This window comes from Pan paniscus, chromosome 2 (assembly GCF_029289425.2).
Source record: "Pan paniscus chromosome 2, NHGRI_mPanPan1-v2.0_pri, whole genome shotgun sequence".
NCBI classification, from domain to species: Eukaryota; Metazoa; Chordata; class Mammalia; order Primates; family Hominidae; genus Pan; species Pan paniscus.
The window spans coordinates 191568830-191583322 of NC_085926.1; the positions used below are offsets into that span (position 1 = coordinate 191568830).

Below are 14493 nucleotides of genomic sequence, written 5' to 3' on the forward strand. Positions count from 1 at the left end.
AAAACTTTATATGTTGAGTTTCTGGAAATAGAAAAGTATGTTTGTTCCTAGGTTAGTACGGTAAGTCAAGATAGTTCTTGCAAACCATAATCTTACGTGCTTTGGGGAGTGCACTGACAACATATAGAACTGTGCTGTCTAATATGGTATCACTAGTTTTGTGTAGTTATTAAAATTTAAATTAGTTGGAATTAAATTAATTTCTGGAAGATGGCTTTCTTCATGTTCTTTTTAAAGGCATGGTGGCTCACGCCTGTAATCTCAGTACTTTGAGAGGCCAAGGCAGGCAGATCACTTGAGGTCAGGAGTTTGAGACCAGCCTGTCCAACATGGTGAAACCCCATCTCTGCTAAAAGTACAAAAAAAATTAGCTGGGCATGGCGATGGGCAGCTGTAACCCCAGCTACTCAGGAGGCTGAGGCGGGAGAGTCACTTGAACCCCGAGGGGGTGGGGGGCGGAAGTTGTAGTGACCCAAGATCACGCCGCTGCACTCCAGCCCGGACGACAGTGCAAGATTCCAATTCAAAAAAATAATAAAATAAAATATAACATTACATTTAAATGAGTTAAAATTCAACAAAATTCAAAATACAGTTCCTCAGTTACGCTAGCCACACATTTCCAGGGCTCAATAACCCAGTGTGCCAGTAGCTACCGTATTGGAATGTTTTCCTCCTCACATAAATTTTTATTGAACAGCACTGGTATGAAAGGTGAGAGTGGCTGTTAGCAAGCACATTCGCAGACTTGGTGGTAGTATTGTTGTCCTTTTTGTCATTTTAATATACTTTAGCTCTTGTTATTTTTTTTTTAATAGGACAAGCATGCTAAAGGCACACCAAGTGACTACAAGAAATTTAAGCCTTGCAGTATCAGACTGCTTTTGGAAAATGGTACGAGAGTCTGTTGAACAACAGGCTGATAGTTTCAAAGGTAAGTTGGATTTTTTAAAGAAGCAAGCAAATTAAGACATTTTATTAGCTGGCAATCTTTGGCATCCATACGATTCTGTACTTCTTTCCTTTAACAGTTGCTTGGTAGTTCATTTACAATTAGACAGTATCTGGAAAATAGAAGAATACAAACCTTCAGTTGTTATACAAGAACAAGATTTTTCCTTTCAGAGGAAACATCTCTAGAAACACATTTGCAGAGTTCAAACAGATGAGAACATTTGCTAGTGCTTGGAAGTACACAATAAACTGTAGAGAATTCTAGATTCACCCTGTTGAGGATGAAGAGAGCAGATGTGTTGGGAAGCAGAGCCCTCTGAACTTCCTTTACTTGGTACCATTTCCTGAATCCCACACTTTCCTGCTCAGTGTCTTTTATCGGAAGAGAATATATTTGCTTTCTCTTTTCCCGTATGTAAATCCTACCTGATCCTACCTATTTATGCCAGTTAGTCCCTCTGCAATCTTGTATTACTTTCATTTCCATTTTACAGAAGAGGAAACAGAAGACAGTTACTTACCCAAATAACTTATCCTATTACCCAGTGTCACACAGCGTGGGTAATAGGCCCAGGATTTGGCTGTTGGTGGTACAACTGCAGAGTCCATTCTCTCAGCAGCTCTATGGTACTAAACTACTTCAGCTGTGTGCTAATGGATTTAACATGGAGCAACTAGAATCAGGGAGAATAGTTTTGAAAGCTATTGCAAAAACGAAATTCTGAGACGTTGAGATCCCAGAGTACTAAGGGGTCATAGGCGCACTCTCAGAAATTCAGTTAATACAGAGGATATGTATTTTAACCACTTTAACCACTACATCTGGAAAGAAGGAGGGTCATCAAACTTGAACTTTTCCTTCTTCCTCAGCAACACGTTTTAACCTTGAAACTGAATGGAAGAATAACTATCCTCGCCTGCGGGAACTTGACCGGGTAATATTTGGATACTCGTGAATTTTGTATATATCTTAATTTAATGTTGTGTGCTAACTAAATTTATGTTGAGAGAAAAATCTGATAAGCTAAATTACTTTGGTTTTGACTATAACTACTAATTTGTAAGAATACATCTCTAGGAGCACTTATCTCTTTCAATAATTTAAATTATTTGTTATATAACATTAAAAATGGATTATAAGATGTCAAAACAAGTGTTGAAAGTGTTTTCTGAGAAGGTAATGAATGTGCTTTAAAGGTTTTGTAGAATTCGTGTATTCCTGTAATTTAATGGGAATTAAACATTGTTTTTCCTTGATTTTAAAATCCCCATTAGTTAATAAAACACAGCATTAATATATAGTTACTGATGTACTAAATTAATATGTATTGATGCTTTCACATAACGTGAACAAGTGTTATGTGAAAAACTGCATTCAAAATTGAGAAGGTAGATATTTATGTCAGTTTCTTTGTCCTTATCTGCATAATGGCATTCCTAAAAAAAAACACTAGAAGTGCATTTTTGCTAGTCATGTATAATTAAACCCAAATTCAGCCTAGTCAAAAACCTCCCTTTGGTTATCTCTGAAAATCATGACAGGGTAAATTTACTGTCTTATGGAAATCTTACTTACTTGTATTTATATTGCCTAGAATGAACTATTTGAAAAAGCTAAAAATGAAATCCTTGATGAAGTTATCAGTCTGAGCCAGGTTACACCAAAACATTGGTAAGTATTTGATATTAATCTCTTTTCTGAAAGACTTTACTGTACAGGTTATAATGAAATGCTAAAACTTAGATTGATAAAGCAGTGATTTATTGTTGCCTTGGCTCATAGGCAAAAACGTAATAGTATATTTTTTTGGCAATATCTAACTACGTTTGTAGTCTAACCAGTTGAATTTCTTCATGTTCTTTTTAAATCTTGATTCTCTTTGCCTTTTCTTTATCTTATACCTAATAAATACATAATCATGATTTCTGTAAAATCATTTGGGCAGAAGTTTTGTCAAATTATACTTTAGGTAAATATCAACCTGTCAAAATTGATTTATAAAGGGAGTTGGTATATATTTTCAGGTTCTCCATTCTGAGTAAGAACAGTTAGTGCTTTCTGTAACATGTGGTTAATATGTTGTATACAAATCACATTTTGAACTTAATGCTATTAATACTTGAAATCTTTAAAAATAGCAAGTAAATGCACCTTTTTGAAAAATTTTTTATATTAATCTTTTCTAAGGCAAACTGTTACCTTCAATTTATATTTTATGTAAGTTTGGCCATTCCTAAATTCAGTGGAATGAGACACGGTAAAACAAGCTATGTATAAATAGCCTTGACATTTTTGTAGTCACATGTTAATTAACAAATTCCTCATGCAGAAATTATCTTTCTGATGAAGACTGTGGTATTTTTAAGAATTTATTTTTGGAGCAGAGCTATCCTCACTGCCATTCATTGTAAATATTTTCTGTACCTAGTCTATTCACTCAGTTAAAGGTTATCAAAAGTGAGCCTAGATAGTAGTATCTGGTCTGTTTGAATTCAGCATCACTAGTTTCCTCATTTCAGTGCCCTTTCTTCCTCAGTGGTGAAACCTCTTCTGTCTTCAAGTAGTCCACATTTGCCTGTTTTTAATCTCCGTTCCTTATCCAAAAAAAGAGATCTAATTGTATCTATTCTTGTTGATTAATCAAACATTGTTATGACACAACTTATGTTTGTTTATTTGTATCTTAGCCCAGTTCCATGGCTTTGTGTCAGTCAGCTTTCAAGTTACAAAGAGATATATAGGTTTACAGATTGAGTATAATACTAGTTGCCTTGCTAGATTGTATGAGGGCATTTAATGTATATAAAAGTGATATGTAAACTGTAACAACTAATAATGCTGTTTATGGGGAGAAAATGTGGTCCTTCTATAAATTAATTTTTGGTATCATCAAATGGAAAGGTTAGTTTTGTTGGACAGAAATCAAAGTATTTCTTCACTAAAGTGAGCCTTGAAGATAAATGTAATTTATTTAATACAAAGGTAACTGAAGAGAATTGTGAGGGGACAGTGAACGCATACCACCAGATTGCCCATTGAAAAGGCAACGGTCAGATCTGGGACATCTGGCTGCTAGAGATTTACTTGTGTAAGCTGCCGGATCATATATGATTCTCTGTGTTTTCAGACTGTAGAGGCTGAAAAAATGTTATGTTAACGCAAATATAAATCAGAGTAGCAGGTCCAAGCCTTAGCTGTTCATACCACATTGAATTCAAGTACATTACACCCCAAATATTTTCCAAATATTTTATTATTTTGACATAGTTGATGTTGTCTTAAAGTTTTTATTGGTATCTTTTTGCTGAATAATCCTATGTGATATTTTAGGACACTGCCTAAAATGTTTACAATTATTTAAGTCATAAGACTGTTTGATCTATATTTGGTTATCTGGAAAGTGTTAAAAGCATTTTATGTCATAACATGACAGTTTGTTATTTCCTTTAGACATTCCACTGTCCTTCAGTTAAGTTTTAGGAAGGTTATTAGGGGTATAGATTTGACATATAATACATTATAGTAGGAAATACTCACTCAGCATTTTTACGCTGTGCCTCGTTTTCAAGAGTGAATCACTGACATTCAGAAGGAGATATTGATATATCATTAACATCATGTGACCAGCAATGTAGACATATCTTTTCTAGAAGGATAGCTGCCTAGCTTCACAGAAATACATTTTTTCTAAAAATGCTACTATGGTACATTTTTAGAAATTCTTGGACTTCAGAAATCAAAGATTTGCAATATCATAATTTGAAATTTAAAACATGAATAAGTGTTAAGGCAGAGGCAGGAATATGGTAAGGGCCAGGAGATGAGAACAAGAAAGGCGACACAGGTAGCTGTGTCCTGTGGCTTTAACATAAATGGGGGCAAGAGGCAGGAGATAAAACAGTAGATGTAAGCAAAATATTGGGTTTATTAACCATATTCAGAAGCTTAGTATGTATTCCATAAGCAGTGGGGGGAGGGTGGTCACTGAAGAGGATTAGGTCAGGTTTGCATTTTAGAAAGGTCTTTGTAGTAGGCAAAATGGAATACAGGCGGAGAAAACTGTAAGCAAGGAGGCAGTTGGCTTTTGCAATAATTTAGGCAAGATGTGATCATGGCTTAAACTTGGGTAGTGAGTGGTAGTACAGGTAGAGAAGAGACACTTGTGAGATACTTGAGAGGTTACCTAAAAGACAGAATTGACAGGATTTAGTGATTGTGTAGATAATGAAGAGTCTATTAAATAACGAGTATGTTTATATTCAGTAATTACATTGCTAGGAATATACGCAAATGATATATTTGACAAAGATGAACACACAAGACCTTTCACCTTGATTTTTTAAATAAATGTGAAGAAATGGAAAGCAATTTATGTGTCCCATTTGGAATTATATAGTATTTGGTTTATATAGAGCAGATTACTGCTCTATGGATAGAAGTAGTCTTTGAAAAGTATAGGATGTTGACATGGAAAACTAAATACAATATACTTTTAGATTTAAAAAAGGGATTTATAAAACAGTATGTATAATTATGAACCACTTGTGTAAATACACACAAATAGTTACGTAGACATAATTTTTTAAATAATAAAACCATAAATAGTGGTTATCTTATAAAAGAGGAACTATGGGGTACTTCTTACATTTTCTGTATTGGTTGAAATTATTATATGGAGTATAATAGTCCTCTACTTTAAAATAAAAAAAATCCATTTTAAAAAGAATTTAATTAAAGTGGAATGTAGGTAAAGTTTCTGTAGATAAAGAAGGCAATAAAACTATTACCTTTATTATATTTTGCTAATTATATTTTGTGTATTAGTAGAAGTTATCCCTGGTTGATGGCAAAACCTGGAATAGAGAAGTCACCTATAGTAACACAGAATATAGTCCAGGCACGGTGGCTCATGCCTGTAATCCCAGCACTTTGGGAGGCCCCTATGGTCGGATCACTTAAGCTCAGGAATTCAAGACCAACCTGGGCAACATGGTGAAAACCCTGTCTCTAATAAATATACAAAAATTAGCCAGGCATGGTGGTGCACGCTTGTAATCCCATCTACTTGGGTGGCTGAAGTGGGAGAATCGCTTGAACCCAGGAAGCGGAGGTTGCAGTGAGCCGAGACTGTGCCACTGCACTGCAGCCTGGGTGACAGAGTGAGACCCTGTCTGGAAACAAACAAACAAAAAAACCATAGAATATAGGCTGGGAAAATTGTTAGATGATAGCAGCAAGCAATAAGGTAGCAGATGACATAACTAGATGAAGTGGCTTCACAGTGTAATGGTTTTTATATGAACATTGAGAACTGATGGTTCAGAAGAGAGACTGGGGTGAGGAGGACTTAGCTTCTACTTTCTAACTCTGAAGGCCATTTAACTGCTGAATAGCTTCATCTCAGCAGAATTTGAGGACAGAGGACAATCACTTTCCTTAAGGAAAGGTTTGGAGGTAAGAATAGGAAAAGAGAATGAGAGTGTAAAATGGTTTGTCATGGAACCGGGTATTATAGGAGCACAACAGAAATTGTTGGGATGGAGGGGAGCAGTGGGAGTCTGGGACAGAGGACAGCAGCTTGGCGATGAAAGGCAGGAGAGGCTGGGCAAGGAGAAGTGATAACAGCTGCCTCTGTGGATGTCAAAGCAGCAACCTCCCTTGAGAAAGTTGCATTTAGCTTCTCAGGATTTGGTAATCAGGATTTTAAAAAGGGTGTCAGGGATATGGATTCCTGGCCCACAGACTCCAGGGAAAAATAACAGACTATGTCTCTTCTGAAGCAGGATGAGAAAAAGCCCTGGAGATCAGAGGCTGGATCCTGGTCTTCAGTTTAACTTTCAGTAATCTTCTTGAGATTGTGTTTAAAGTGGTATCTGAAGAGGAGGCCCTGACAGGCTGCTTTTCTTCATCTTGCTCCTTAAATTCTCCCACTCTCTGTCATTAACTCAGTGACTAAATTGTCTTTGTCCTTTTGGGCCCCAGTCATATATCCTCCTCAGACTCTGATTTCTTTACTGGTTGTAACTGGAAAGTGACCTGAAAGTTAGCAGTGGGAAACCAGGATCTGTGTTGATTGATTCAGTAGACTTAATTTTACACAAAATGTTTAGTAAATAGTCTTGGAGGGTAGGAGATGTTGACGCTCCTCACCAGAGAAGTTCAGCTGGGCTTTTGGACAGCAGGATATTTCTGCTACCCTGAGATTTGTGGCTATATCCTAAAGGGTTGAGGTTATTCTTAAGAAGGATCCCCTGATAAGCAGAGTTTTTTTTTTATATTGTAGTATTCTAAGTTTATTACCCAAATAAATATTTCCTTGAGATTTCAAATTGAAATAGTTGTATTTTTTTATTAGTGACCCATGTTCTTTTAAGATGTCTTTCAAGGCAGAATTTTCAACATGATTATGCATCTTTTACATTGTTACCTTAATCATGAATTATTGAAAAATTTTATCTACAGCATTCTATAACAACTCTGTGCTGTGATCTGATAAGTTGTCATATTTATACCAAGAAGTTTTCAGTCTCAGACTCTCCCGTAAGCACATGAAGTATGTGTTAATACTAGGCAGATAAGTGTGCATGAAAAGATGCTCAGAATTATTAGTCGTTAGAGAAATACAACATAAAACCACAATGACCACTATAAACTTACTAAAATGGCTACAATTTTAAATGACAGACTATACCAAGTGTTGGCAAGGATGTAGAGGATCTAGAACTCTCATTCTCTGCTAGTGGAAATGTAAAGTGAGGCAAACATTTCAAAAAACAATTAAACATGTAATTACCATATGATCCAAACATTCCACTCTTAGGTATTTACCTAAGAGGAATGAAAGCATGTGTTCATAAGAAAGACTTGTACGTAAATTCTCATAGCAGCTTTATTTGTAATAGCCAAAAGCTGGAAACAGCCTAAGTGTCTATCAACACAAGAGTGGATAAACACATTCATGCAACATAATACTACACAGAAATAAAAAGAAGTGAAATATTGCTAGATGCGATGGCTCACACTTGTAATCCCAACACTTTGGGAGGCCACGGCAAGAGGATTGCTTGAGCCCAGGAGTTCAAGACCAGCCTCAGCAACATAGTGAGACCCCATCTCTACAAAATTTTAAAAAATTAGCCAGGCATAATGGCGTCCACCTGTAGTCCCACCTACTCGGGAGGATAAGGTGGGAGGATGGCTTGAGCCCAGGAGGTTGAGGCTCCAGTGAGCCATGAATGTGCCACTGTACTCCATCCAGCCTGGGCAACTAAGCAAGACCCTGTCTCAAAAAAAAAAAAAGTGAAATATTAATACATACAACAGCATGATGAACCTCAAAATAATTATGCTGGAGTGGAAGAAGAAAGACAAAAAAAGAGTGTATGCCACATGATTGCATTTATATAAATTTCTAGAAAATGCAAAGTAATCACAGTGACAGAAAGCAGTTCCAGTGGTTACAACTTTTGAGGTTGATGGATGCGTTCATTATCTTGACTGGTGCGATTTACAGGTATATACACATGTGAAAACTTATCAAAATTTTAAATATGTACAGTTTATTATAAGTTAGTGATACTTCAGTCAAGCTGTTTTTAAAAACAATATTATATTTAGATTTGGTGCTTTTGATACTTTTTTATTTCAGGGAGGAAATCCTTCAACAATCTTTGTGGGAAAGAGTATCAACTCATGTGATTGAAAACATCTACCTTCCAGCTGCACAGACCATGAATTCGGGAACTTTTAATACCACAGTGGATATCAAGCTTAAACAGTGGACTGATAAACAGCTTCCTAATAAAGCAGTAGAGGTTAGGATATAATTTAATTAAATGGGTAAGAAGCATTATCTGAAGGGAGTAGGAGCTGTGAATTTTAGATTTTATTCCCATCACAGCCTCTATCTTTCTTTTAGGTCTTTATATCTCATTTATTCTTTATTCCTCATCTCTGTTTTGGGACTAACCTTAATGTTGCTACCAGTTACTACGGTTATAAAAATTTACTAATTGGTATGATGTTGGCCTGAGGGTATTGGTACTTCTTCCAAAGACAATATTTAACAAGCAAATTTTGCTTGAATATGAAATATTTGCTTGAGTATTTGCTTGAATGTGAAATATTTTGAACATTTTCTGTGGATTCTGTGGATTATAGAGATTCCATAAAGAAAATACTTAATAGATGAAGCATTTCATCTGAGCTCAGTTATACTTAAATTATCATTTTCTTAGGATCCTGACAGAAGATTAAACTAGGAATTATTAAAAAACAAAACAAAACAAAACAAAAAACTACCTTAAAGAATCTATTTCTGCTACCATGTATCTTGGCTTTATCACTTAATAGCTGTGTGATCCTTTGCCTAGTTGCTTAACTTTCCTATGTGTTTTTTCATCTATAAAATGGTGACAATAATGTTGCCTACCTCACAGCATTGTTATAAGGATTAAGTAAGTAATTATATGTAAAATACTTAGACAATGCCCAGCCCATGGTAACTGCTCAGGGAATGGACCTGCTGTTATTATGGTCCTCATCATCTGAATTGATCCATCATGTACATCACCCCATAAACAGTGATTGTTCAAGCTAAGAGTCAGTGTGTCCTGTGCTTCTGTGTGAGGTTGCTCACAAAATTGAAGTCAATGTTAAAAGTAATTTTGTTTTTCACTCCTATCTTAAAGGCAGTGTCAGTTTCTAATTATTCAGATGTGATTTCACCCCTTTCCTATCTTGCTCCAGTGTTAACTTCCTTATCTCTGTTCTCAATTTCTTCAAGCCCCTTTCTAAGAACTCCAGCAGCCTCCCTGCCTAAGTTGCACGTTGCTGAGCCCGGGCAGTTCTTGACACATTTACCCCTGAAGAAGTTAGAGAGCTGCTGCTACCCCTTCAGTAGCTCTCATTACTGGCACTAACATTTTTTCTGCGCCCTGTCCCATGATAGGATATTTTCACATCCTAAGGTTCAAGCAGTGGAAGTGGTTATGAAAGCATCAATTTTTCTTTCCACTGCTGCTTTCTGTCCCTCAGCACTAGGTGTCATGGAAAGAATGTAGATCTGGTGAGAAGGTCAGGAAACATGGATCTTAATACTCACCCTACCACTCACTCCGTATTTTTGGACAGTCACTTTCTTTTTTAAAATGAGAGAGGGCTAAAATCCAGCATTAAAAAGCCCACATAGTTATAAGTAGATTTTGTTCTTCATTATTTTTGACACTGTGCTCTTCCTTTCACCGTTCAGATCATTAGGAGTTAGCTATAATACAAAGCTGAATACTCTTCGGCTATGTTCGAAAGTGTTGGTGCATTGCTTCATATCTTTGCTTAAAGACAAAGCTATGAAGATGACTGAATCATTAAGACATTTAAAACTTTTTGCAGTGTGAAAGAAGCAGTCAGACTCATGTCTTAGAGGTTGAAATAAATAAATGAACTAACTTGGGTGGCAGGCTTAGAATACATACCTTATCTTGAAGAGACAGCCCTGTTCAGCTACAGTAGGTGGTGTCATGTAGGAATATGGGTATACCCTTCTCAGTTAGTCCAAGAGAAGCCGTAAATGCAGACTTTTATATGAAATCTCTCAATTTTTAAATGTTAGCATGCAATTTTAAAAATGAGAACCACTATACATGTCTAGGAAAACATACCAGGAAGCCATATCTGTCCCCAGCAACCCGTGTGAGACCTCTACATCATAGTTTATATTTGCCTTTTTGTTAATGTAGTTTCACATATATTTTCTGATAAGCTGATTTATTTATCACATCTGTTTGGCTTGAGCTCGTGTTATTTTTCATGTTAACCATTGAAGTATGTAGTAATAATACAGCTTTTTTTCTTTCAAATAATTCTAGGTTGCTTGGGAGACCCTACAAGAAGAATTTTCCCGCTTTATGACAGAACCGAAAGGGAAAGAGCATGATGACATATTTGATAAACTTAAAGAGGCCGTTAAGGAAGAAAGTATTAAACGACACAAGTGGAATGACTTTGCGGAGGACAGCTTGGTATGTTGTTTGTATACTGGGGTATCAGCCTCATATTTTTATATAACTTCTCAAATTGATACTTTTTCATAGGAGACTTTATATGACTAAATTACATTCTGAATTAAAAATAATGAAGTAAAGAAACAGATTTATGATCTGTAATCTGCCCTTTAATATTTCCCTGCCCTTCTAAAATCACCTGTTGCTGTTTCTTTCTTGGCTGTCATTTCAGAAAAAAGTAAAACTTTGCAGTAAACAGACTCTGATAAACTTCTACAAATTGTCATCTGTTAGCCATTTTATGGGCCTGTCTGTAGATAGGTGCTTCTAATTTTACCCTCTGTGATAATGAAAGGAACTACATGCGTTGGTTTTCAGTGGATTATAAAATGTTAGACACCTAAAATCATAACACCAGCTACCATGTATTGAATGCTTACTATGTGCCAGGAACTCTGCTAGGTATTTTGCAAGCATTATTTGATTTAATTCTTAACCACTCCTGTTATTGTCATTGACAGAGCTGGGATTCAAGCCCCTCTCTAATGGCAAAGCCTGGTTCCTGACACCACCTGATAAATCTTTTGTTATGTAGACTGCTCTCACTACCAAAATCAAATCTGTTAAGTGCCTGCTGTGCTCAGAGAGTTACTAGAGGTGTTGTTGAATTACAGGATTGAGCGATTTTCTGGGAAAATACAGAGCTGGTTGTAATTATAATTTTGTTTTAAAGAAGTGTTTGTCTTTATGGCCGGGCGTGGTGGCTCACACCTGTAATCCCAGCACTTTGGGAGGCCGAGGTGGGTGGATCACCTGAGGTCCGGAGTTTGAGACCAGCCTGACCAACATGGATAAACCCCGTCTCTACTAAAAATACAAAATTAACCAGGCATGGTGGTGCATGCCTGTAATCCCAGCTACTCGGGAGGCTGAGGCAGGAGAATTGCTTGAACCCAGGAAGGGGAGGTTGCGGTTAGCCGAGATCGTGCCATTGCACTCCAGCCTAGGCAACAAGAGCAAAACTCCGTTTTCAAAAAAAAAAAAAAAAAAAGAAAACCATATTTATTCTTGTTAAATTTATTCTTGTTAAATGCCTTATTAAGACTGGCTTACTGAGAAAATAGCTTCATTTTTATTCATCCAAAAATTATAAAATTTGGAAGCCAATTTTCAACTGTAATAACTTTTATGATTTTATAGACCTTTTAAATGTCTACCTTATTACTTTTTTCGTTGCTGTTAACACTGGGAATAATGGTTAATAATTTTTTTCTCCTCATTTTTGAAAAGGCTAACATATAGGTCATATGGCAAAAAGCGATGAACATGATCTGAATTATTAAACCCTGAATTTTAGGTTTCTAGATGCTGCATTTCATGTAGTTAAATTTGTAATATTTTGTATAATGTAAATGTGTAATATTACCCACGCACCCCATATGGTTAGCTTGTTTAATTTGGGCCAGGAGAGAATCTCCACTCTTTATTTTTTAGATAGCAAGCTAACAAATAAGCAGGCAAGTAAAAGAAGCTTATGCATTTTTATAGGAAGGATATATTTTTATGCTGGTTTATATACATGGTTATTTTTCCATATTTACTAAGCTGTCAATTTGAATAAAACTACTAAAATGATGAGATGTAAAACAAGTTGGCTTTTTCTCTTCTTGTTATTTTCAGAGGGTTATTCAACACAATGCTTTGGAAGACCGATCCATATCTGATAAACAGCAATGGGATGCAGCTATTTATTTTATGGAAGAGGCTCTGCAGGCTCGTCTCAAGGATAGTAAGTGGAGACATGGCTTATTGAGTTCTGAGTTCATAGTGGTGAAGGAGTCATCCAACTTTAGTGAACGTTTGTAGAAATAGATTGAACATTTCAAAGTCTTTGTCATTAATACTATAGTCGAATATTATTTGTGGAATTTTTTTAGTCAACTGCTTTGTAACTACTAAAACCAATGAATAAAATGGACACATGATGCTTATATGCATTTATATTCTATAAAGCTATAATGCAGAATATTTTAGTGTGTTTGCTACTGTACTTATAGGAATTTTATAAGCAATTATACTTTTAGGTATCTTAAACACATATATAATTAAACTCTTACACATGTGCCATATCAGTCATGTGGGTTTTTTCCTTTATTTCAACTGCCTTCATATTGATATAGCACTTTGAAATAATTAAGAAAGCAAGACCATTATTAGTTATAATTTGTGTGTGTGTAAGTGATAAAATTCTTGATTAATTAATTTTTTTTTCTAGCTGAAAATGCAATTGAAAACATGGTGGGTCCAGACTGGAAAAAGAGGTGGTTATACTGGAAGAATCGGACCCAAGAACAGGTAGAAATAAACAAGTCTCTAGTCTTATGTTGATATAATTTTGTTCATTTTAATTCAGGCATTAAAATATAACCTTTTTGTGGCTCTAGACCAGTCTCAGGAATATTAAATGTTTTATATCATACTTTCTAAAATATAATGAATCTTTAGAATAAAGAATAAACTACATAAGAAAGTTTTTTTAAAGTGAAGTAGCCATGTTGTTAAAAGACAAGAGATGAAACATGCCCCTTTTGTGGTTGATTACTTTGTTCATTTCAATTCCCTGTTTGAGGTAAAAAGGAAGATTAAAGTTATGAACAGGCCAGGCACGGTGGCTCATTCCTGTAATCACAACCCTTTGGGAGGCCAAGTCAGAGGAATCGCTTGAGTTCAGGAGTTCGAGACCAGCCTGGGCAACATAGCAAGACCTCCTCTTTACTAAAAGTCAAAAAAAATTAGCCAGGTGTGGTGGCACATAGCTGTTATCCCAGCTACTAGTGAGGCTGAGGTGGGAAGGATTGCTTGAGCCTGGGAGATCGAAGCTGCAGGGAAAATAACTTGTGAATAGAAAAAAATGGTAAGGTTTTCAGAGGATGTACAATGAATATGATTGGCGGGAAAAGATACAATTTTTCTTACCTTATTTTATTATCTTATCTATATCTACCATTAAAGTCCCTACCCCTCACCTCCACCCCTGTTCATTCCTTTCTGATTCTTATAGCTTCTTTTCCTATCTAGCATTCAGTCTTATAACACTGTCTCGTTCCTTGTTCATTCCTTAAATGAAAGAATCTAAATAGAATATAGAATCTAACTACATAAATTAATGAAATAATGAAGATGAAAAAGATTTAGCATCCAATCCATTTTCTTTTCTTGTTTGCTTTGTTCCTTGAATTCATTTAGAGAAAGGAGATCAAGTAATGGAAAAATAGAGGAGACAAAGAGAATAAAAATTGACCAAATGAGATGTCCCTATTTCTTTATTTTATATTTTCATTTTCATTTTAAATAGTTAATTGTATAATCTATATCCTATTTTTTTCCTAGTTTCCCACATTTCTTGTTTCATAAGTTCTCTATCAGATGTGAGTCTCAGCTTTCCTCAAAATAATGAAGAGACAGTCTTCTTTTTCTCTGTGTTTCTTTACTATTTTTTATTTTTGGTAATGACTTTTGTGAAAAATGAGCCATTAA

General features: G+C 35.6%; 1 protein-coding gene across 4 annotated transcripts in view; it reads left to right on the plus strand.

Annotated features, from left to right (window-relative positions):
• OPA1 (OPA1 mitochondrial dynamin like GTPase) overlaps nucleotides 1-14493 on the plus strand; it is a 104977-nt gene that overhangs the window by 53331 nt on the left and 37153 nt on the right. For all 4 annotated transcript variants that reach the window (XM_003807650.7, XM_003807653.6, XM_003807652.6 and 1 more), the window contains 7 exons: nucleotides 819-934; nucleotides 1825-1889; nucleotides 2550-2626; nucleotides 8604-8769; nucleotides 10822-10974; nucleotides 12637-12745; nucleotides 13232-13311. In XM_003807650.7, coding sequence (XP_003807698.1) covers nucleotides 819-934; nucleotides 1825-1889; nucleotides 2550-2626; nucleotides 8604-8769; nucleotides 10822-10974; nucleotides 12637-12745; nucleotides 13232-13311 — 766 coding nt within the window. The remainder of the gene's footprint in view (nucleotides 1-818; nucleotides 935-1824; nucleotides 1890-2549; nucleotides 2627-8603; nucleotides 8770-10821; nucleotides 10975-12636; nucleotides 12746-13231; nucleotides 13312-14493) is intronic.